General features: G+C 43.5%; 1 protein-coding gene across 2 annotated transcripts in view; it reads right to left on the minus strand.

Annotated features, from left to right (window-relative positions):
• PPP6R2 (protein phosphatase 6 regulatory subunit 2) overlaps positions 1 to 25,358 on the minus strand; it is a 168,259-nt gene that overhangs the window by 44,983 nt on the left and 97,918 nt on the right. For both annotated transcript variants that reach the window (XM_074976508.1, XM_074976499.1), the window contains exons 7-18: positions 22,690 to 22,802; positions 19,541 to 19,654; positions 17,308 to 17,434; positions 16,327 to 16,479; positions 15,375 to 15,578; positions 14,595 to 14,659; positions 11,356 to 11,471; positions 9,079 to 9,164; positions 8,607 to 8,687; positions 6,564 to 6,661; positions 4,366 to 4,423; positions 3,894 to 4,021 (exon numbers count right to left, since the gene is read on the minus strand). In XM_074976508.1, the coding sequence (XP_074832609.1) occupies positions 3,894 to 4,021; positions 4,366 to 4,423; positions 6,564 to 6,661; positions 8,607 to 8,687; positions 9,079 to 9,164; positions 11,356 to 11,471; positions 14,595 to 14,659; positions 15,375 to 15,578; positions 16,327 to 16,479; positions 17,308 to 17,434; positions 19,541 to 19,654; positions 22,690 to 22,802 (1,343 nt within the window). The remainder of the gene's footprint in view (positions 1 to 3,893; positions 4,022 to 4,365; positions 4,424 to 6,563; positions 6,662 to 8,606; positions 8,688 to 9,078; positions 9,165 to 11,355; positions 11,472 to 14,594; positions 14,660 to 15,374; positions 15,579 to 16,326; positions 16,480 to 17,307; positions 17,435 to 19,540; positions 19,655 to 22,689; positions 22,803 to 25,358) is intronic.

Raw genomic sequence — 25,358 nt, forward strand, 5'->3', positions numbered from 1 at the left:
CGACTTCTCTAAATCTGCCAGAAATGCTTCTTCTAATACATGCCAATATGCCATTAGCTTTCTTGGCTGCAAGGGCACACTTTTGACTCATTTCCAAGCCTCTCATCCACTGGAATCCCCAGATCCTTTCTGGCTGCACTGCTTCTTAGCCAGTTGTTCCACAATCTGTAACACTGCTTGGCATTCTTCTGTCCCAAGTGCAGGACTCTGCAACTCTCCCTGTTGAACCTCATCACATTTCTTTTGGCCCAAGCCCCCAATTTGTCTAGGTCACTATGGACCCTATCCCTACCCTCCAGTGTATCTATCTCTGCCCCTAGTTTAGTGTCATCTGCAAATTTGCTGAGAGTGCAATCCATGCCCTCATCCAGGTCATTAACAAAGATGTTAAACAATACTGGCTCTAGATCGGATCCTGGGGGAGCTACACTTGAAACTGACCACCAACCAGACATTGAGCCATTGACTAATACCTGTTGGGCCCATCCATCAAGCCAGTTTTCTATCCATCTTATAGTCCATATAACCAATCCATACTTCCTCAATTTACAGGCAAGAATGTTGTGGGAGCTTGTATCAAAAGCTTTGCTGAAGTCAAGGTACATCACTTCTGTTGACTTCCCCATGTCCACAGAGCCTGTTACCTTACCATAGAAACTAATCAGATTGGTCAGGCACAACTTGCCCTTGGTAAACCCATGTTGACTACTCTTGACCACTTTCCCCTTTTCCAAGTGCTCCAAAATGGATTCCTGGAGGACCCCCCCCACCATGATTTTCCCAGGGACTGAGGTAAGTCTGACCAGTGAATAGTTCCCTGGATTGTCGTCCTTTCCTTTTTTAAAGATGGGCACTACATTTGTCTTTTTCCAATCATACGGGATCTCTCCCCATCTCCATGAGTTTTCAAAAATAATAGTCAAAGACTCTACAATCACAGCTGCTAGTTCCCTCAGTACCCTTGGATGCATTAGAGCCACGCCCAGGGATTTGTGTACCTCTTTCCTTTTCAAGTAGCTCTTAACCTATTATCAATGACCTGGCTGAGGGGTTGGATTGCACCCTCAGCAAGTTTGCGGATGACACTAAGCTAGGGGGAGAGGTAGATACGCTGGAGGGTAGGGACAGAGTCCAGACTGACTTAGACAAATTGGAAGACTGGGCTGCAAGAAATCTGATGAGGTTCAGTAAGGACAAGTGCAGAGTCCTGCACGTGGGCCGGAAGAATCCCAAGCATTGTTACAGGCTGGGGTCCGCCTGGCTCAGTAGTAGTTTTGCAGAAAAGGATCTGGGAGTTGTAGTGGATGAGAAGCTGGACATGAGTCAACAGTGTGCCGTTGAAGCTAAGAAAGCGAATGGCCTATTAGGTTGCATCAAGAGGACCGCTGCCGGTAGATCCAGAGAAGTGATTATTCCTCTTTGTTTGGCTTTGGTGAGGCCGCATCTGGAGTACTGTGTCCGGTTCTGGGCCCCCATTTATAGGAAGGATGTGGATACACTAGAGAGGGTCCACCGGAGGGTGACCAAAATAATTAGAGGGCTGGAGCATATGACTTATGAAGAAAGGTTGAGGGAATTGGGATTGTTTAGTCTGCAGAAGAGAAGACTGAGCGGGGGCTTGATAACAGCCTTCAACTTACTGAAGGGAGGCTGCAAAGAGGCTGGAGAGAGGCTGCTCACAGTGGTCACGGATGGCAGAACATGGAACAATGGTCTCAAGTGGTGGTTGGAAAGGTCCAGGTTGAACATTAGGAAAAACTTTTTCCCTAGGAGGGTGGTGAAGCATTGGAATGGTCTACCCAGGGAAGTAGTGGAGTCTCCATCCCGGGAGGTGTTTAAGTCTCACCTCGACAAAGCCCTGGTGGGGCTGATCTGATGGGTTTGGTCCTGCTTAGAGCAGGGGGCTGGACTTGATGGCTTTTTTAGGTCTCTTCCAGCTCTATTGTTCTATGATTCTATTCCTTCTTCACCCAGGGCTGCCCACCTCCTTCCCATACTGCACTGCTTAGTGCTGTAGTTTGGGAACTGATCTTGTCTGTGAAGACTGAGTCAAAAAAAGCATTGAGTACTTCAGCTTTTCCTACATCATCTTTTATTAGGTTACCTCCCTCATCCAGTAATGGCCCCACACCCTCTCTAATCACCCTCCTATTGTTAACTTGCCTATAGAAACCCATCTTGCTGCCCTTCACATTCCTTGCTAGCTGCAGTTTGAGTTGTGCTTTCACTTTCCTGCTTACTCCCCAACTTTCTCTCCAGCAATATATTTATACTCCTCCTCAGTCACCTGTCCAAGTTTCCACTTCTTACATGCATGCTTTTTGAGTTTGAGATCGCCAAGGATTTCCTTGGCAAGCCAAGTTGGTTGCCTACCATGTTTGCTGTTCTTAGCGTGCATCAGGATGGTTTGTTCCTAACGTACATATGTAATCAAATGGGCATTATAACTTACTGCAAACGCAATTTCCTTCCTACTAGCAGCAGCTACATTATTTGTGACCTTTCCTTTCAAATTTGTACACAAAAAGGAGACAGAGGCCTAATTCAATTAATGCATGCCCATCTTTGGTGCCACAAGCCTGCCTACTTCACTTAGACTTTTGGCAAAATGTGAGTTGGACACGAGGGTATGTACTTGTTCTATATCAATAAAAATTGCACAGGACAGGAAACAAATTCTTCTCCTTTCCACACATCAAATGGAAACTTAATAAAACACAGTGAATTAATTCAATTACATATTCCACGCTGCAAGGGTCAAAAATGTTATGAGCCATCACTCCAGACCCACAAGAAACAAACATCAGAATGAGCCAGCAAAGGATAAACAAAACTGACATTACAAATTATTTTTAACAAAAACACAAAGAAGATTTGATTTGGAAGTTGTCCCCTTCTACCTCCTTAGAAAGTTAAAATTATCAGACTAGCGGGTGGTACAGCGTGCACCACTGACTTTAACTGAAGAGTTGATTCTCACAGGCACTGAGAATTTGGACTTATTAATTCATGGACAATAAATGTACTAGAACTGACTGCCCTGGAGGCTATTCAGCATGTATTTCCAGAATACAGTGCACAGGCAGCAAAAGGCCACAATTCTTTATACAATTTCTCCCCAGTACCTAACACCATACCTAAGATAATGATTTCTAGGGCAGAGAAGTGAGTGCAGTCTCCACAGCCCATTCAAGACCTGGAGACTAGAAACAGCAGGCAAGTTAGTGCCACCTGGAATGGCAGCTTGTGTGATGCAGGCAAGTGTCCATTAACTCAAGTGAGAATATGAATGCATTTCATACAATTCATTTTCAGCCTCTTGGTTGTTATGTTGCTCAATCTGTCCACATCTTTTAAAACTGCAATTAAAGAAGCACTTATCATTAAATAATTGATAAATTGAATGAGTCACAAAATCATTACTGTACAAGTTACACAACATGTAAGGGCCCTAATTTGCACCAAAACCTATTTTGTTTTATTTTCACAGTTTCCAAAAAGGAACCCTATCTCCCCTACCTTATTAAACAAACTAACAGATATCCTCTCTACTTCTTCCTCTGCAGCAGGATAGGGCTTTAAATGAAGTTTCTGAGAGGTGAGAAAGGGAATGGTTTCTAAAAATTTTTGAAATAGGGGTAGTTTCTGGCCTCCATAGTCAGTTGTATATCCTATTGTTTCCAACATTATTACAACGCCCTCAAGCATGCCTCATTTGTACACGACAGGGGTCTTGCTCTGAATTCAAGACAAGCCATAATCTCTTTGCAGAAGCAGCTCATACAGAGCCACTCAAGTTTTATACAAGCAACAGACTCCAAAGCACATATAACTGGAATCTACAACCTGGCATTATTCAGAGAAAGACGACAGACTGTTTGCTTACACCTTACCGTGTTCTTGATTTGACTTGTGTTGCATATGTTATTTCCTTCTCCTCCCAGATATCTTCCTCCTCCTCCTTGTCATCAAACTGCTGGATCCGTTCATTGCAGCAGGCCTCAAAAAGGGATGCATTTGACTAAAACAAACATCAACAGAAGTCAAGTTCTGTAGATTTCTGGGGAGGAAGCAGCAAGAATGCTGGTGCACAGCAGAGGTCACAAAGCACACTGTCTACGCATCTAGATCCCCTGAAGGTATACTAACATTCTTCCCTTTATTTATCCAAGGTAAGAAAGAGGCTAAAAACAGAAGTGGAAGGGCCAAAAGTCAGAAAGCCCAGAAGAAACTAAATAAGAAAGCCTTCTCCAAGATGCAAATGGCTGCATCTGATTGAAACATGGAATGACTCATGGGAGTCTATCCTGTCGATAGTAAATATCCACTCCAGCCCTGCCACCCACCTACCCACCCCACACTTACACTGTCATCATCCGCATCTATGTTGAAGTTTATCTCTGCAATCCTGTCAAAAGGTGCACTGCAAAGAGAGAAATCTGCATGAGGGCTTGGAGCAACAGGGAGAAAGGCAGCTGAACACACCCACCATCCTACTAAGACAAAGGCATCTTTCCAATTTGATTTGGAGTCACTTCTTTCACAGGTTTCATCAAAGAAAAACCTACACCTGAGCAGTTTTTGTTGTATTCTCTCCTCCCATCCTGTTCATCCTTGTGGGAATGGATAACTACAATTCTCATTCAGCTCCAGGGTCATTTGAAGTTGCTTCCCCTGACTTCAGTAATTGATTTAAGTTCTATTTCATTAGAAAATGGAGACACAATTGAATTACCCCACAATTGCTGGCTGGATTGGAACTTGTTGACCCTATTAATGGCCCTTATGACTACAATGCTCAAGAAAAGGGCTGAAGAATATATAGGATTCTCCTTCACACTGAAAAGTAGTTTCTATTTATCTTACTATCACTCTGATGGAGGCCCTAGAACTTGAAAGGACATACTGGTTGGTATTTTCTTGAGGATTACTCTTAAGATGGCACAAACTTGTCTAAAGCTGACATACAAAATAAAATGGCAATCTGAAAACAGTTATTTTACTCAGAGGCTAGCCAGGACTTTGCTGCACCGAAGACTGACCCAGTCAGGGTTGATGTTATGGGGTTCAATTTTGCATGCCTAGTAAGCATGTGTAAAATCTAAGTATCTGGGCTCAGCAGTCAACCCCTGTACTCCTGTCTATTGCGAGGAGTAAGGGAGGTTGATGGGAGAAACTCTCCCATCAACCTCCCTTTGTGAGGACCACCATGTAAGTTGATTGTAGATAAACTGATTCTACCCACCCAACTGACGTAGCTCGAAGTGCGTATCTACAATCGATTTTAATGTCTAGGGTAGACCTGGCCTCAAGCACTGCCATAAGGAGAACAAACAATGGACTTCCCAATAACTTAAACCCAAGTGGAGCCACAAGAGACTCAGAATCATGTTGGTGCCACAGAGCTTTCCAGGCTAAAAACTGCCCCTTTTCACTGATCACCACATCAAAGTCCAGTAGCCTCAATTTTTTTTATTTGAAATTAAGTCACACCTCTAACTTCTTAATGCTATATGAAATACAATTATGAGATGTTATAATTTATGTTTGATGACAGAAGCCTAGAAGGGAATTAAAGTGCCAGGGAGGGGGAGGTGTTTTTACTGAGATTAGCATCTCTTACATAGCACCCGCACAGTCATTATTACTTAGGACCTGTCTACAATGCAATGTAAGCCTAGGTTACAAACTAAGGCATAGCCTATCCTCCCCCAAACACTCCTTCTAGCTATACACAAATCACACCAACAGAGGGCTCAGACCGAGGTCGCAGGACCACTGTGGCGTGGAGGGGTCCAAGCCTGACTCAAAAGTTTGAACCCTAGGTCCTGACTGATCAGTTCTAGCATTGATGCAGCCCCACTTAAGTCGTGCTGGGAGTCTTTGTTCACCCTACAATAAAACACCTGCATCTGGCCTCTGTCAGATAACTTGGACTCGCAAGGCTACCAAATTGCCACATAGCAGTTCAGGCTTGGTTTCTGAGACCCACCCTCCAAGTCAGAGCTCAAGCAGGAACATCTATGCTGCTAATTTTAGTTTCAAAGACTGAGCCATGAGCGCAAGCATGGCTGCTGAGACTCATCACTAAGGACTGATTTTCTTTTTTTTTTGCTTAGTTCATTGGGTTTTTGCAGTATAGATGTACCCTAAGGTTCTGTATCATGAAATCCCTCCACACCGCCCTTCTTAATGGCTTTTGGAACTGCCTTATCACTTGCATGCTTCCCTCTATATGAAAAGGAATGGCTGGATTTCCTTGGGAGCTTAACTGAATTATATGAAATGCATTCATGCCCATCTTCATTTTGCTACTTTTATTATGTCTACAAAAACAATGAGAAGTCCTGTGGACCTTACAGTCTGACATAATTTGGAGCATAAGCTTTCATGGGTAAAGACTCACTTTGTCAGTTGCATAGTGACAAAGTGAGTCTCTGCCCGTGAAAGCTTATGCTCCAATAATATCTGTTAAATTTATAAGGTGCCACAGGACTTCTCGTTGTTCTTGTGGATACAAACTAACACGGCTACCCCTCTGTTACAGCTACAGTTAAACTCACTTGATATTGTCATCCTGATCTGCAAACTCTTCGTCATTGAAGCCAAACTGATCCACAAAGTTGGCTGTCATCTGTTGAATTTGGTACTCTGAGAATGCCTGAGGGATGCAACCAGAAACTGGTTATAATGCAATTCAAGGAGTTTAAAAGAAACATTACGAGATGCTGCTGCTAATTAAGCATGTCTCCACCTCCTATGGTGAGAAGGATAGCTCAGTGATTTGAATACTGGCCTGCTAAACCCAGGGCTGAGAGTTCAATCCTTGAGGGGGCCATCTAGGGATCTGGAGCAAACAGATTTAAAAAAGAAAAAAAAACTGTCAAGGATGGTGATAGGTCCTGCTGTGAGTGCAGGGGACTGGACTCGATGACCTCTGAAGGTCCCTTCCAGCTCTATGAGACAGGTATATCTCCAATATATTATTGTCCCACCCATGGGCTACTACTCTGAGTCTGTATGATGCCTAACACAATAGGACTCCATTCATGGTTGGCCCTTAAGCACTGATATAATAAATTTAACTAATAATAATAGTTCATTTTTCCAGACTACACCTCTCCACCACTACCATTTGCCAGGACTTAGCTATTATAGCCAATCAACACCTGTTTTCCTGGCCCTCAGTTTATCAAAGTCCCCCTTTTAGCCACTGAAACTGCCACTGCATCAGTGTACATGTATGGAGAGGTTTGCTAGTTTCCCTTGTTTTTCTGTGGGAGGGAAGGGAGCAGGGGGCACGGGATGTTAACATAGCAACTGGGCAAAGAAAAATACTGGGGAGAAGAGAAAATTGGTTCGCAGAACCACAGAAGGTGGTCGGGGAGACTCAGGTATAGGAATAAAAAACTTAAAGCTCATTTTTTTATCTCATTAGATTTCAGATTAAGGGTGTCCTTTCAATCCCCACACTTACTAGAATAATATGAACAACCTAAAACGTCTTTGCTGGACCTACTCTGCCCTGTCCTTTCCTAAACTTTGCCTCTAGCTGCTCCACGAGCCATGGAGACACTTCCCTTCCCATTCTGCTTTCACTTAATAATCACTATACAAATACATCCTTCAGCAGCCCTCACAGAGCACTCGATGACTAGGGATGGATTTATACACAGGCAAACTAGACACACAGGGCCCATAAGCACTGGAGGTGGGATCCAGGGACCACCATACAGTATACTCAATATGGTCAGGTTGGCTATACTGCAGATACACCAGGACAAGTTGCTCATCCTGCCACAGCTCACAATTCTGCTCACCAAGATGGAAGGGTGAGCAGGCAAAACCTGAGTGGTGCTGTGATCCACTGTACAAGGTCACACCACCACTCATTGAAATTTGGCCCAGTCATCCTCCATCAGCATAGAGGCCAGAAGTGTATGTTTGCCTAGGGCTCAGTAGTGGTTTAATCTAGCCCTATTTATGTCCCTCCCTGGCTCTAACAGTGACGATCAGGAGGAAATTTAAAATATTTGCCTCCTGACACAAGAAACCCAAAGTACATCCCTTCATTGGTTTTCTCATTTTATAAGAGAATACCTGTAGAATTGCCTTCTCTCCCCTTCACAAATAATACCGCTATAAGTCTCAAATCTCAATGAGCTTTACATAAGTAGTAAGTCTCACTATATCCTCATTTTAGGGGTGAGCAAACTAAAGCACAGAGATCAGACTGCAGAGCTGCAGGGGAGCTGGGAACAGAACAGGTCTCAGTCCAGTACTCAAGCCAATGGGTCATGCTGCCTCTTTCTAACAAAAAGTGTGGCTTCCCCATGGGCACCTCAGCAGTCTTCCCTGATGGTCAGCTCTACCTTCTGCTGCAGTGACTGGTATTTTTCACCTGGCAAAGAAACATTCAAATACACTCACCAAATCGTCCTTCCCCTGTTGTAAAAATATCCCCGTTATTAATGGATTAAACAGACACACAAGCAGCTTCAGACCCTGTTAAGAAGTCAGGAAGCTGCATCCTACAGTGAAGGATTAAAGATGAAGCCAGCTATAGCACACTTCTGAACAACAGTTCAAAGCACAGAGTCTGTCACCTGCTGGAGAGAGAGTTCATTGGGGAAAGCGCTCTCAATGTCCTCATCCTCACTGGAAGAATGCAGATGGTGGGTGCTCACCTGAAAAAGAGATCAGCATGAATGTCAGGGAAAGGAGAGAGAGGTCAAAATATAATCTTGCCCTATTAAAAATATATCAGAGACTGAAATCGAAGCGCTCTAGTAGGAATTATCTTCCTTCACAAGTCAACACCGTGAGACACAATACACATCAGAGAAGCTACGGGGCTACAGCAGTATTGCTGCCAGATCAGAGAGAAATCACTCACACTCGTCACTTCAGACAGGGAGAGCTTACCTATTACTACCCGCTCCATATACCTGCTGTGTGGGATCAATGAAAATTTCACAAAAAAGTCATATCAAACCACCAATTTTTAAACAACATACATGCTAGAAAGCAGCAAGCCCATCTGAAATATGCACAAGAGTTCAGCAGTACTATCCTTACCAAATCCACTGTATTCTTCCGGTTTGTCTCTCTCAGTGTCTCTTCTACAAAGCTCTCCCACCTCCCTCTGCAGTCCTCAGGTAGCTCTGTAACAAACGGGGCGCCACCACAGTTAACACAGCTCATAGCTCAATGAACAAAGGATCAGAGCCAACCAATGGAAAATGTGAGTCCCACTCTCTCCTCTCTACTGCATAAGATTCAGATCCCCAGACAAGTACCAGTGTTCTGGGGCATATGCATCTCAAGGGCCGTCCCAAGGGGGGCCTGGAACAAGCCCTACTGCCCATTGCCCCAATGCATGGGTCCCCAGGCACCCCCCACTGCGCTACATGACCTGCCCCTTCCCAGCCTGCCCAGGGATTACCTGGGGTAGGGAGTGGGCAGCAGCAACAGCCGTGTGGGGTTGACTCCCTCCAGTCCTCCTTCCCTCACAGTGTTCTGCCACACACACTCAGCCAGCTGAGTTCCACTTCTTGCAACCAGCTGGGAGTGGAGGCCTCCTAGACGCCCACAGAGAAGTGTGGCTTGGCGGGCCAGGAGGCACAGCAGAGCAGAGCAAGCTACTGTTCACTCCACAAGGTGAGTGCAGGGCGGTGGGAAGGCCAAGGAGAGGTGACCCCTGCAGTGGCTGCTGCCTCCAACTGCCCCCATGCCCTGTCCCAAGCAATCCCCCCTCATGTCCACAGGATGGCTGGAGCAGCTGCTCCAGGGCCCCCAAAAGCATAAGGCCTGGCGCAGCCACCTCACTTCATCCTATGGATGGGACAGCTCTGTGCATCTCAGTACCTTATGCAGTATTTTATATTACATGTTTTTAATCTCTCAGCACCTGCACAACAAAACACAGTGATATTTAACAAGAATAAAAACACTCCCATGACCCGAAACACTGAAATTCAATGGAGAATCCAACAAAGCAAGCAGCAGAAAAAGCAAAAATCTGGGGCCAAGACTGGAAATACGCACATCTGAGGAAGAAGGGAAACCTGAGGTGTGATTTATGAGCAGAGAACACATTGGTTGAGATGGATATCAAAGCATGGAGAGATTCCAGCCCCCAGGACTTCAAAGCAAAGTTAACTCCTGCCATTTCCTAGTCTTTGTAACAACTAGATCTGCCCAGCACCTCAGTTTTGCACCTTGCTATCCTCCCAGTCAATGAGCTAGGTTACAGAGCTACAAGGAATAGAAATAAGTCAATTTCTCAGACAGTGTAGCCCATATATGGCCAAACGAACTACAAGTGTGACAGATGTGAAAAAATGCTTCTTCAACATACTAGCTGATTCCACTATTGCACCTCTTGTTGCTGCCTTCTGGAGAAGATCAATAGGGCAGACACAGTGCTGTCTTTAGAGAATTATACAACTTATGCATGCACTGACATTCAACAAAGAGGGTCAGAGGGAGCGTGAGTGTGGGCAACGGGGAGGTGTATAAACAGCAGCTGGATAAAGCGGATCTCCTCCTGCAAAAGGAATCACACTTCACACATCCTATTTTAAAGGTAGAGAGCATTTTGGGGGACAGAGGCAATGAAAAGGAAATTCACTCCCTGCTTGATTTCTCCTTCCATAACAGTCAGATGGAAAAGCCCAGCGAGCATGTGAGTGTCTTTCACAGACCAGTACAGAAAATCAACTACATTTTTTATAAACCCTTAGAAATTCTCGCCCAATTCAACCTCTCAAGTTAACATTTGGGTTTGAAAAGCATGTAAAAAGCCAGGACAGGTGAAAGATTCCTTCCATCTGTACCAACATGTTTTCAGCTACTATACATACCAGGTATTCACCACCTACACAAAGGTTTCAGTGAGCCATGCAGTGATTCTCATGCTGTAGGCCAAAGTCCTTAGGAGTCAGAAGAACAACAGCTGTGCCACCCGCTCTTCCCGTACAGTTTATTTACTGTCCTTCCTTGATATGTCTAAACTACACTGTCAGCTTTTTGGGACAAGGCCCCGTTCTCCCCTTTAAATCTGAGGCACTACAAAAATGTACCAAATTACACAGTATGAGGCATAAGATCCCAGTTACCAGATACTACATGGTTTTGCAGATACGAGTCCATACACTTCAACATGGTGTACATATAAGAGAGCGCAGAACATGGCCAAAAGCCTCCACACGCAGCAAATCTAGGCATTCAGCCAGAAATCTCCCCCACCCCGCCCGTTGGAAAAACTTAACCTGCATGTAAAACAAGGCAAAATAAAGTGTTTCAAAAAGAGCTATTCACTCAGAGAAACACATGGCGGAAAAGAGCATGTACCTTTAATGAACTCATTGATCTGGGTCTGCATGGGGCCCTTCTCCATATTCTGTACCACAGCATTGGCTATTCGGGTCAGGTGACCCATGTTCCCTCGCCTCATTCCACCTTCTGCCCTAAAAACAGCAACAGTCAGTACCAGTTTAACAGAACACTCCAACACATTCTTAAAAGTCACCTGCTGCTGCCATAAGTTAACACATGTAAACAGTAATAACTACCCATGTGACAGATATAAAGATGTAACCCATGTAACATGTAATAGGCTGAAGGGGACAAGCTGCCTCACAACAGAGTAATCAGTTCATATTGTCCCAGGCAGAAAGAGAGGAGGGAAGGAAAGGAGAACTCCCACTGCTCCCAGATGCACTAGGGATGTTAAATCTGTTTAACTGGTTAACTGGATTGAGGAGGGAGGGTGCTGTAGTGGCCTCCCCACCTACACGTCTCTGTCCCATTACTCCTCCCCTCAATGGCACGCTGGAGAGCCAGGCAGCTCCGGCCTGGCTAGATCTTCCCTGCCCCCAGTGCTTCTGTAAGCAAGGTCGCTCCAGCCAGGCAGAACCACCCCAGTCCCCAGCACACGGCAGCACTGCAGGGCTGGAGCAACGTCCTGCCCACAAGCAGGTGGACAGCTGCTCCAGCCCCTAATGGTTAACTGGTCAGTCTCATCCATTTAGGATGAGGCTTACCAGCTAAATATTAACATGCTTAAACTCTATCTGTCAAGAACAGCATGGCGATTGCTGTGCACCAGCCTCTCCACTCTAAAAGAAGTCCTGCACAGGCACCTTCCAGTTTTGGGAAAATAACACTGGCACAAGTCAAAAGTCTGGTGGCGACCAGCAACAGGAAGTGAGATCCGGAAGTTCCTACTCACAGACTGACACATAGGTGGTGGTGTTGTGTTCCAGTCGTATTGCTCGAGGACTGAGGTAGGCTGAGCATTTCAGCAGCTGCACCCATGACTGAGCAGCCCTTTTTAGGATCCACTCTGCTCACCCCACTAGGGAGGGGGCTAGAAAAGATGCCCTAAAATATTTTGCCTCTGTTCCTCTTGGCTGGATAGCCACATCCAGCAGAGTCACCATCCCAGCGGTCAAAAACGTAAGACACGTTTTAATCCTGGAAACTGGTACGTATATACCCTGATGGACAACTCAAATAGTGACCAATCAGAAAGATGTACAGCATCATTGCTCATGAATTAAGTCAATTTAACATCCATATTGAAACCTGGTCTGAAACTAGAAAAACTGATAGGGACAAAGGTGGATACACCCATTTCTGGAAGGCAACATCTTTGGATGAACATTGATTACGTGGAGCAGGCTTTGCTACAAAGAACAAGCTCCGAAGGCGCCTCTCTGAGGTACCAGTCAGCATCAATGAGGCTCACTAAAAATGAACAAGCATCTATTGTGAGCGCCTATGCACCAGTGCTGGATGCCAGTGATGACGTAACAGGAGATTTCTACTCTCATCTGGGAACTACTTTATCAGAGACCCCTAAAGAAGATATCATCATCCTTCTGGGGGATTTCAATGCACGTGTTAGAAGAGACTCAGAACTGTGGAAAGGAACAACCAGGAAAGGAGTTGGCAAAATAACTTGAATGGAATTCTGCTCTTGACCACATGCAACAAACATGAATTTATCACAAACTCCCATTTCTGACAAAAGGACAAGTTCAAAGCATCTTGAAGACATCCATGGTCAAAGCACTGGCATCTTCTTGACTATGTCACCATTTGTGCCCGAGATCGCAGTGATGTACTTCTCATAAGAGCAACAACAAGTGCCGGTGATTGCTGGACTGATCACTGCCTCATTCAATCTACAATGAAAATTAAGACTGCCCCCAATGGAGGCAGCAAAAGGAGCAGGTCAGGCACAAGCTGAGGGTACAAGATCTGAAGAACTCCATTAAGTGTGACCACGCCCAAGCAATCTTAGAAGAAAAGTTATCATCAGAGTTTCGAGAAGAAACTGAGGAACACTGGAGCCACCTGAAAGCAGTGAGGAAACCACAGGCTACCAACCCATTAAACATCAGGACTGGTTTCATGAGAATGTCGCTGAAATCAAGCAACTCATCCGTGAGAAGAGAATGGCATTTCGAGGTTGGTAGAATGAGCCTAAATTGTAATACAAAGAGAGATGCCCATACCAAGGCGAGGGCAGCATGGAACCAGAAAACTGGAGAACAAATGGAGGACTGAGAAAGAGCAAGAACTCCAACATCTTGCAGACACCCACAACGCACACAGTTTCTTCAGTGCCATGAATTTTCTCCCCGGTTGTAAACCTGGCATGAATCTATTTCAATCCCACCAATCCTTTAAATCTATAAAACAAAATTAATTTAATATTGACAGACACAATTATGGTGGTCAGTGAATTATTTACCATACAGGGGGGGATTGCCAAGAGAAATAAGCAAATTGCCCGAGTACACAGAAGCTGTTAAGTGCTATATATAGTAGCAAAATATTTGGGCAAGTGAGGAAATGGAAGGGCAAACAATTTTCCTTCATGTCAGCCTATTTTCTTTGTATTTAGAGTCTTAGTTCATACCAATCATCACATTACCAGAATAGCTTCCAGAGTTAGAAAATTACATGAGGGATCTAATTTCAAAAAGGATTTTCCAAATATTCTTCTCCCAAATGTGGGGGAACAGTACATTGGTTATTTTAAAGAAACAAAAAGGTTAATATGCTATGTGAAACGTGTGTTTTGAGGAAAGAAGGAAGTGTTCACTTTTTGTCTACTGGAGCATTGTGAGCCTGCTGGTAGCTCTAAGCTCCTCTGTGCCTGCCCATGAGGGCCTATGTATATATTTACCTGGTAGGAATTTGATTTTTAAACATCTGAACAATCTGCATATATATGTTTCCTCTATTTTCTTCCATCCATGTGTGGAACAAGCTTTGTAACGTGCACTGAGGCATGTCTGAATGCGCACCACCAACAGCAATACTCTGTAGTAGTACACAGTAGTAGGCATCCTTCCGTCTGCATAGACTATGGATCTCTGCTAATCAGCTGGGCAGCACCTGAATCTCTCTTGGGCGGCCACCCAAGCACTCAGCTTACAGGAAACACTGCTGCATGCTAATTTTCTCGCATATTAGCAAAATTCTCTGTTATCCAAACAACTGAAACAATATTCAACACTACAATCTAAATTTTCAGCCTGCAAATTGTACACTCCACATGACCAAACCACACTTACTGTATTTTGTCATTGGTTTCCCAGGCATCCAATATCCTCTGCAGCAGGCAGCACTTCTGGAACAGCTAGAGAGAGAGCAATAGCAAGAACATTTCAGACACTGACTAAAGGAAATCCCATGGCCTAGATATGATCACAGGTCACTTTCATTAATCTCTTTACATATTTTACCACTAAAAATTACTTTAAGACAAATTTTAAATGGATTCATCTTGATGGAACAAACTGTGCAAGAACTCTAAAAAAGTAAACCTCTCCAGTTTCCTTGAGTGGTTCAAGCTTCCTCTTTGCCACAGAGTTTCCCTTCCTTAGAAAGAAGGGAAAAACAGTGATTCCTATGAGACTGCTCACTTTACCCCGAGGAGGGCTCATCTCAGCATCAGTGAAGAGTGCTATCACGGTTTTAGGGCAACACCACAGAATATTCTCGGGATTAGCAGCACAGGTAATGAAAGAGTCAGGAATCTGTCCCCAGGATTGTTGGTTGGGGTGGGGGAGCCTGATCCAAAGTGCCTATGAATCTTTAATCAAAGGAAAAAAATCCCTGAATTCCTGGAAGAGCAGTGGTAATCTTCTTTTATAGACAAAAGAAAAAGTCATCTGTAAAAAGGCAAGAACAATTCCCATCCACAACTGGACACCAAAGCAATGTCCGGACTCCCTGATAACCAGAGCCCTCTTTTCTTGAGCAGTTTTGTCAGGCTGCTCTGCTCTTTTGTTAATCAAGATTCACGTTGAATCCATCCATCGAAAGCCCTTAGGTGACATGACTAGACTTACATGTGTTACCATGATATTCTCTGGACTATGGTCTGAAGCTTTCAAATGCTCTGTGGTCACATTCCCATTCAGCACCTCCTCTTTATTTTCCAGGTCATTTGTTGCTGATTTCCCTTCATGCACAGAGTGCGAGAGAATAGCTGCTATGCACAGTTCCACTTGGAAGTGCAAAAAGTTATTCCACGTGTATTTAAAAAATAAGTCCTGAAACAAAATAAAGGGTATAAAAACATCCACTTCAGACACATATGCGGTCAGGCATTAACACACACAGTCACCAAATTTACCTAGACCAAGATTCCCAAACTTCACTGCATCATGATCCCCTTCTGACAATATTACTACATGATGCAAAGGTGAGGTGGTGGTAGGTGGAGCCTAAGCCCCACTGCCCTGGGAGGGGACACAGAGGGCTGGAGCCCAAGCCTGACTGCCCCTGGCAGGGGAGATGGTGCTGGAGTCCAAGCTCCAGTGCCACAAGCGGGGTGGGGGAAGAGAATCAGAGTCCAAGCCCAGGTGGGAGGCAGACCAGGCTTCAGCTCTGGGTCCCAATCAAGCCTAATCTTGGTCCTGGCAATCCCATAAAAATGGGATCCTGACTCACTTTGGGGTCCCAACCCAGATTTTGAGAACGACTGCTATAATCTACATTTTTCTGGCTCATAATAAGCAAGAGAAGACATCCTGATTAAGCCAAGGTGTCCTCTTACTATATTTTCTACCTTGCTTCCTATCTCGAAAGCTGGAGGTGTTTCAACACATTAATCAACTATAATTATGTTAGAATGTCTAGGTAGATATTCCTACTTTCAGGAGATTAAGAAATTAACTAGACATTCACACAGGCATTCATCAAATACAGTGTACCTCTCTTGGCACTGTACACATTACAGATAGTGTTCTCTGTCTGAACAGCATATTCTTCCAGCATAGGTTACAGTGTGTTACTCACAAGTAATAAATCCATGGTATTGAGTCTGCATAGTTCAGAGTTAATACTGGGAGTGTTCGTGTGAAGCAGAGCAGCTATTAGTCGAGCTCCATGAAGGCGAGCATTCCCCAATGGTTCCTCCAAGACTCCAATTGTAGTCAGGATTGACGTTTTCTACCACAAGCAGAAAGAGGAACCAGATTTTGAGTCTAAAAAGGCCAAAATGTCACTCTAACTGGGCTTCAGTCTGACTTTATATTCAGTTTGTATTGATGTAAACCTCCTCTTCCTTCTTTCTCCTCTCTCAGTGACAGACCAGGGCCACACAGTAAGTGAAACTAAAGAACTAATTAATCAAAACTAACAATACTCAAACATTATTGCCTATATCCAATTTCAGAAAGCTACAACCATCAAGGAGTAAATATGAATCTTTATTATAAAGGGCTCATGACAGAAGTCCTGCCCTCTGGGATACACTTGTTGATAATGTAACTATCCTATGGGAGTAATAGACTTACATATCAATCAGAACATTCATGAAGTTCAATTATTTATATTTAGAAACACTTTCTTCCCATACAGAGGCCTCCAAAACCCTTGTTACACTAAAATAATGTCCTGAAGAAGTGGGTCTGTCCCACAAAAGCTCATCATCTAATAAATGAGTCTGTTAGTATATAAAGTGATATAGAACTGCTGTTTGGTTTGTAATGTCCTTAATGTTAAGCAAATTCAGAAGCTCAGATACCAAATCCCTGACTTCAGTTCCTAAATTAAGAGTTCAGATTTAGAATTCAGATGTTTATCTGAGGATTTAAATCAGAGCTTTACATTAATTTATTATAGGATTGGATTTTTTTTTTTTTTTTAGTACATTATGCATTTAGGTGAACAAAACTGAAAATACCCAAGAGGTAAATGATCCTACAGAAACAGGAAAGAAAACCTCTGAAGCACGTTGTCAGCTCTCTTAACCCAGGAAGGGCTGAGATGCTTTACCTTAGGGGGGTTGAGTAGAAGCTGGTGAAAATCCTTTAGCCGTGGTTCAATACCATGTAAAATGCTGCTGTTGACAGTGTAAGACTTTTCAAATCCCTGAGAGAATGAGTCCACCAGTCCCTCCACTCTATAAGGAGACAGGTAAAACATAATATTCAGTACTTGGACAAAACCACCAGGGTGGTCATGCCTGACTTCAACAGAAACCCATTCCAGGCCTATTACATGCCCCTGGAATTCCCTCTAAAAATTCCCAGCTTCTTTCCCAGGGGAACTATTTACTGCCAGTGAAAATGTAAAACACACTGTGGAAAAAAACACCCTCTCTCTATACATATGTATGGGTGCATATCTAAGACAAAGGAGATAACTGTCCTACACTACTCAGAACTGGTGAGGCCTCAACTGAATTGGTGCATCCACTTGTGGTTGCCACACTTTTGGGAAAGAGGTGGATATGTTGGAGACAGTGCACAGGAGAGTAACAAAAATTATAAGAGAGTTAGAAAACCTGACCTATAATGAGAGACTAAAAGAACTGCATAGGTTTAGTCTTGAGAAAAAGAGAGAGAGACTTTTATATAAAGGACAGGGTCAATTGTCCTCCAAGTCCACTGAAGGTAAGAGAAGAAGAAATGGTCTTACTCTGCTGCAACAGAGAGGAAAAACACGCTAATTACAAGTGGTGTTAAACTAGAAAGGGCTTTCCAATGGAGGTTGTGGAATCTCCATCACTGGAGGTACGTAAGGGCATGTTCGATGAACACCTGGCAGGGATGGTCTAGGTTTAGGTGGTCCTGCCTTGGCACAGAGGGCTGCATAGCATCACCTTTTGAGGTTCTTTTCTAGCTCTAAAGTTCTATGGTTCCAGTCCCTGTTTATTGTTCGGAGTTATGAGCCTTCCTTATGCTCAGCTTGGTAGCATTTTCTGTCTGGATGTAACAGGATAAGTTTTGAACAACTCATCTGATCAGTTCCAAACTACCATGGAATGATCACAGCCTACTGATTACGGAAAAAAATCAGAAAACACAAAAGGAGCAAATGGGGACACAAAGTCCAAGGCATCTCGTTATCACAGCCACCATTTCAATCACCTCTAATTTCCCTTCATATCAAACAACCTGCTGATGGCAGAAATTAGTTTACTCCAGTACGACAATCCCCCTCACTGACAGACAGGAGATAGAAAGGAAGGAAGGGGAATGGAGAGGCATTTGCAGGTGTGACAGACACAGAGAGCCCCTGACATAGACGAGAGAATGGAGGACTCGAGTATAAGGGCACAGGGGTGCGCACAGAGGCCCTGGCATGAGGGGAATGGATGATTTTGTATGCCTGGAGGAGAGCATGGGGAAGCACAGAAGCCCTGGTGAAGGAATGCAGGAGTCAAAGCCCCTGGCATGAGCAACAGAGGTCACAGACAAACAAGGAGACTATGGGGGTGGTGCTTGGAGACTCTGGTGTATGCATGAGCTTGGCCCAGAGACACAATGAAGTGCATCACCCTCTACTCAGAGCTTATCCCGATGCCTGAAGAATTATTCTTCCACCTACTGTGTGCAACAAACGGGAGATGTCCAGCCAGGAACACCTGAGCACTTGCCATTTCAGATTATCACAGGCCCTGTCTGTCTGTGGTGTCCATATCCCAGTTTTGACCAGTTCAGCTCTGAACAACACTGTCTGTATGCGGATTGTTGCTTGCTCAAGCCTCATCCCCACCTCCCTCCCCTGATTACCAGCCCTCTCTGCGCCCTCCAGTCTTCCTTTTGCTCCTCTTCTTTATTCTCCCTATTTCCCCCTTAATGCACCTCTTCCATGTGTGCCTTTCTCCCTCTCCTTTGCTCCTGTTTATTCTTCCTCTCCTGCCATTCTCATTTGCTCCCACAAAACATAAAAAATAAAAATAATTTTAGAAATGAAGAACTGGAGCTAGAAAGCCACAGAGCCCTCATCACTGTGTTTATGCAGCACTATTTCTCCCACCTTCTGTTTTTGCGTAGATTGTTAAGTTCTCTGGTATAAAGATGTGCTTTTCTCTAGCACCTAGCATAATTCAGCTACAACACTGAGATGCTACCCTCAAGCACAACTTAAAAACATTTAAAAACAGCTTTTCTTAAATTTATTTTTCAGTGGCCCCTTGGAGTATACAAGGTACTTATTTTTAGGCCAAACTAGGTTTTCACTTTGAGCTGAAACACTTTCTGACTGAGGGAAGTAAACCTACCCAGAGCGCCTTGTCTCTAATAATGTTAATAAAATCTGAGTTCCATTCACGATGCAGTTTTCAGTCTGATCTCCATCAAACATGTTTTTCAAAAGCTGCTCCACGCATTCCTGCCTGTTCAAAGACACACAGGAGTTAAAGAAAGACATTAGAGTTACCAATCATTTGCAGTATTGTTTTAATTTTAGAACTACACACTCCACTTCTGAAATAAACTGCATTTCTTTAGAAGACGGATGAGCAGGACTCCCTCTCGGTGACATATACCGCAGGGATAGACCTAAGTCAGACCTGCTTACCTATGATTTGGGCATGAACCTGATTACAGCACTGACTATATGAACCAAATAGTAGCTCTACTTCACAGGACTACCGCTACATTATCAGCTGCTAGCTGGCCAATGCTGTGCACTCAATCTATTTAACGTGCCAAAAAGAAGGTTAAAAGGTAACTTGACTACAGTCTGTAAGTACCTATTCACATCCCAGGGAGAAGATACCAAATATTACTGGATTCTAATCTATCTGCCAAAGGAATAATGAGATCAAATGATTAGAAACTGAAGTCAGCAGGACTAAAACTGTAGGTAAGATGTAATTCTCAACTGTGGTGGTAATTATCCATTGGAACAAAACTACCACCAAGTAATGTGGCAAAATCTCCATCGCTAGGTGTCTTTAAATAAATATTGGATGTCTTCCTCAGCCACACCTCTGTACTCAGCCTACAGCAGAGCTTTCATGGAGTCTTGTATATAGGGCCACATAAGAAGTTGAAGACAGCCTTGCACGATGCCTGAAACTGAGATGAGGGAAGACAACTTGAATCTCAAATTTGGGGACCCTCCAGTTTAATTTCTGAGAGGGCTGAAGCTACTCTGAGGTGGCTGTACACTGAGACCAGAGCAGTCTAAGCAGGTACCAAGCCACGCAATGGAAAAGCATGCAGAGGAGTGGCTAGTAGCCTCAACAGTGGATGTCTCTTAGAGAGAGACTACAGTTGTTAACAGGATCTAAAACAGCAAGGGTTCCAACTGAGTGCAGACACCCCACTCTAGAGGCGTGTAGAGAGGAAGTGACAGTAATGCTGTTTGAGCATCTTCAAAGAAGTCAGGTCAGAGAGCACAGAGGAACAGCACTTCCTTTTCCTTCTGCTTGCACCACTCTTGTGGGAAGATGTGCTGCTGCTTCTCCTTCCCTTTACCTGCACGAACATTGATGTGGGCTTTTGGTTCCAAAACAGAGGTATTAGCATGAGAGGGCAAGTCCAGTGTCAGTGCCAAGAGCAGCAGTGCCAATAACAGAGCATGCACCAAAACTGGCACTTCCAATAAAGGCTATCGAAGCCTTAACAGGAGGTGCCAGTGCCTATTTGGATTAACCCTGGCACCAATGGAGTTACGTGGTGCTAGGTAAAGGATGTGCTTCCAGTAATGGGAAAAAATGTTACTGGTCTCAAGCCTATGATATAACACTGATGTGAGGCCAGAGCAGCAAAAATATATCCTGGCTCCTGCGTTGAATGATCTTGGCACAAAGGTAGATCCTAGTGCCCTCGGTGGGCCTGTCAGTATCAGGCTTGTAAGCATTTAGAGCTTGAATTTCAGACATCAATCTATTTTAGCACAGAGAGGGAAGGCACAACAAACGGTTCACTGGGTTTCCATCTCTGGTATGATCATCAGTCATGACACACAGCTCTTGAAACCCATACAAGACTCGGAGTACAACAGAATCCTCGTGAGGTGCTGAAGGATCTCAGGATGAGGGGAGCTATGCATTCTGAGCTGCCATATACTTCTCTGAGTTAACTACCGACAAGAAAACATTAAGCTAAGCTTAGTGAAGATCTAGTCTGAGGGCAAGTTCCTATAGCAGCAGCAAAGAACTGAAGCAATTAGTAGAGTGAATTCCCTGATACGCAGTAGGGTGCTAACATCAACCTCATGAAAACTGTAGCATATGCCTCCTAACAAACATGGCTTACTGGGGCTGTTCTGCAGCTAAATAACTGGAGAGCCATATCACTTGTGGCCATGCATGAAGAGGCTTAGGTTTTTGTTTTTTTTTTTTCCTGCATAAACTGAAAGAATCACCTTCATCCTCCCGCACACTGGGAAAACTACTTGCCCTTAACCCGGGCAAAAAAACAAGTAGAATTTTCAAGCCCTAGTTATACTCCTATTTTTCATTTTACTATTTAAAGATGACTGCCATTCACTGAAACCCAGAATTCAGGTTTGGGCTTCTGTTTTTCCACAGGACCCCCTCATTGTTCAGTGCACCTTATGGACTGTGCTACGGGAATGGCTGAGTACCGAAGGATGCTGGTGTACCCTCACTTGTCACAGAAATTGGACGATGTGTAGAGAACGATGCAGAAGATTAAAAGTGGTGACAGGACAGTCTCATGGATAGAGGTAACTGAATGCCCCCTTGGAGAACTGAATTCTTTTCTAGCCCCCTTCCACAGAGCTTCTATGTGATTCTGGACAAGTCACAAACTAAAATGTTCACAGTTGATCACTAACTGTGAATCTCTCACTTTCTGGGTACCCCACAAGATGGCTGCAGCCACATCTCCAAAAGTGTTGTGTACTCCCAACTGCAGCTGCCTGCAGCTATGCTTGGAGCGTACAGGGTACTGGGGAAATGCTACGTATATTTGAAAATTGAACTCTAAATGTCTCAAATTTGACACCCAAAATTAATGGACATTTTGACTGTTTTGGCTTCAACCTGTCTGAGCCTCAGATCCCCAGCTGAAAAATTGAGCTATCGCCCCATCTTAATTCATGTCTATGAAATAATCAGACACAACAGTGGTGAGAACACTTGCACCATTCTCTTCTTCCCAGTTCCCATCTGTTGTTTGTCCTACTCCGCGATAGTGTCTTTTTTATTAGTGTAGATACCTTTCAAGGTAGAGACCAAGATTTCCTGTGTCTCTGTACAATGCAGAAGTACAGTAAGGCTTAACTAGGGCCCTTAGGTATTACCACAAATTAGAAACAATAAATATAATTAGAACAATTGTGAGGCAAAGGCCTGAGATTATGTACTGCACAGTTCATGCACCTGAAGATTTATCAGGAAAAGATATTACCAGCAGCAGTTAGTTTAGTAATACTCCTTTTCCATATACTTACGATTCCAGTGCTGTGAGAAGTGGGTCAGGCTCAGATATCTCCTGTAACTGGTTGCCCTGGTCTCTGCTCAGTCTTATGATATCACACAATGTCTGGGAAGCATTTGATTGCCTCTGTAAACAATGTCAAAGGTCACATTTAAGTACTAATTGCACAGCTGGGTTCACCATGGCCTTCTGAGAAAACACAATCACTTGGGAGACAACGGAACAGCAGCCAGCACCACACAGAACTAAGTAAATGAGAGTCTCTCAGCTCAAAGTCAGCAGTACTCTAAGATAACATAGAAGATCAGATATGTCCTGCCTTAGTTAACAGGCTTCCAAACTAAGCTAGTATCTTCACTGCACTATTTATAACCGCAACACAATTAACAGAGCGATTTTAGAATCACAAGGGGTTTTCTTGAATTTGTAAATTAAAATAAATTATAAAATTTCAAGTGAATTAGATTCCAAATGTCTAGCCTTGCACATATACTAATGTCCACCTGCAGGCAAATATCAGCATCCACTGATCTGTAGGGCTCTATGCCCAAGAGATACTGTGGCCCACAGAGAAGCCAGCTCCTCCTGGCTTTGGGGTTGTATTGCCCCTACAGCTCCAGACAGAAGCAGCTGCAGCTAAGGTGGTACAGCCACATTGTGGCAGGAAGAGTTGCTGGCACGGGACACTGGCTCCCGGGAGTGACAGGACCACAGTCCTTTCCCATGACCAGAGTGTCTCTTGGGAATAGAGCCCTGTGGATCAGCAAATACCAATGTCTACGCACATCTGCTTGTAAACATCTGTATCCATGTAGGGCTCTAAACATGTCCATCTAGCCCAGTGTCCTGTCTTGCAAAGTAGCCAATGCAAGGGGCACCAGAGGGAATGAACAGACCAGGTAATCATCAAGCAGTCCAGCCCCATCACCCATTCCTGGTCTCTGGTAAATGCAGGATAGGGGCACCATTCCTGCCCAGCCTGGCTAACTCCCATTGATGGATCTATCCTCTACAAATTTACCTCGCTTTTTTGTGAACACTCATACTCTTGACTTTCACAACATCCTCTAGCAAGGAGTTCCACAGGTTGACTGTGCTTTGTGTGATGAAACACTTCCTTTTGTTTGTTTTAAACCTTCTGCCTATTAATTTCATTGTGTGCCCCCCCTTGTGTTACGAAAGAGAGTCAATAACACTTCCTTACTTAATTTGCCCTCTTGACTGTATAGACCTCAATCATATCCCCCCTTGGTCATCTCTTTTCCGTGCTGAAAAGTCCCAATCTTATTAATCTCACCCGCACAGAAGGTATTCATACCCTTAATCATTTTCTGAAACTTTTCCAATTCAAATATATCTTTTTTGAGATGGGACAACCATATCTGTACGCCACATTCATGATGTGGGTGTACCTTGAGTTTATATAGAGATCATAACTTTCTGCCTTATCTATGCCTTTTTTCACGATTTCCAACATTCTATTCATTTTTTGACTGCCATTGCACATTGAGCGGATGTTTTCAGAGAACGACCCACAATGACTCAAACATCTTATTTTAATTATTTGCATTTATTTCAAGTGTTTAATTTTAATTATTCTAATTAAGCTTAATTCATTAATTCTGACCTCATTGTTTTTATGTATATTTGGGATTATGTTTTCCAGCACGCACTACTTTTATTTTATCAACAATGAATTTCATCTGCCATTTTGTTACCCAGTTTTGCGAGATCCTTTTGTAACTCTTCACAGTCTGCTTTGGACTTAACTATCTTAAGCAGTTTTGTATTATCTGCAAATTTTGCCACTTCATTGTTTATCCCTTTTTCCAGATCATTTATGAACATGCAGAATAGGACTGGGCTCAGTACAGACCCACAGGAGACACCACAGTTTACCCTTCTCCATTCTTAACACTGATAATTTATCCCAACCCTTTGTCTCCTATCTTTTAACCAGCCACTAATCCATTAAAAACCATCCCTTTTAACCCATGACAGCTTATTTTGCTTAGGAGCTTTTGCTGAGGGACTTTGTGAAAGGCTTTCTGGAAATCTAAGTATACTATACCTACTCAATCTCCCTTGTCCACATGTTCGATTGGTGGGGCATCATTTCCCTTTACAAAAACCATCTTGACTATTCTACAACAAATTATGTTTACCTATGTGTCTAATAAAAACTTTCCTTTACTATAGTTTGAGCCAATTTACGCAGTACTGAAGTCATGCTCACTGGCCTGTAATTACTGGGATCACCTCCAGAGCCCTTTTTAAAAACTGGTATTACATTGGCTATCTTCCAGTTATTTGGTACAGAAGCTAATTTAAATGATAGGCTACAAATCACAGTTAGTGGTCAAGTAGTCTTGATCAAGACTGTGTTACTGCAGACATTTCATCTTTGCTTATATCTACTCAATAATATTTCTGACTTCTTTAAGACTATACAATACACAATTTGAAAAAATTCCTTAAATATCGTTAGTGTTAAAATCTTTTAGCTGTGGTATTTTTGATAGTTTGTCATAATAGCTGTTTAGTTACTAGTCCATGAAATTTGCTTAGATACTCTCCATGGCCATCTTAGTACTGTAAACCTCACCTATTCTAAAGATACATAAACTCACATAGTAGCTCTTTCCCATGTTCCTTCACAAATGGCTAACTTCTAATGTGATG

This window comes from Carettochelys insculpta, chromosome 1 (genome assembly GCF_033958435.1).
Source record: "Carettochelys insculpta isolate YL-2023 chromosome 1, ASM3395843v1, whole genome shotgun sequence".
NCBI classification, from domain to species: domain Eukaryota; kingdom Metazoa; phylum Chordata; order Testudines; family Carettochelyidae; genus Carettochelys; species Carettochelys insculpta.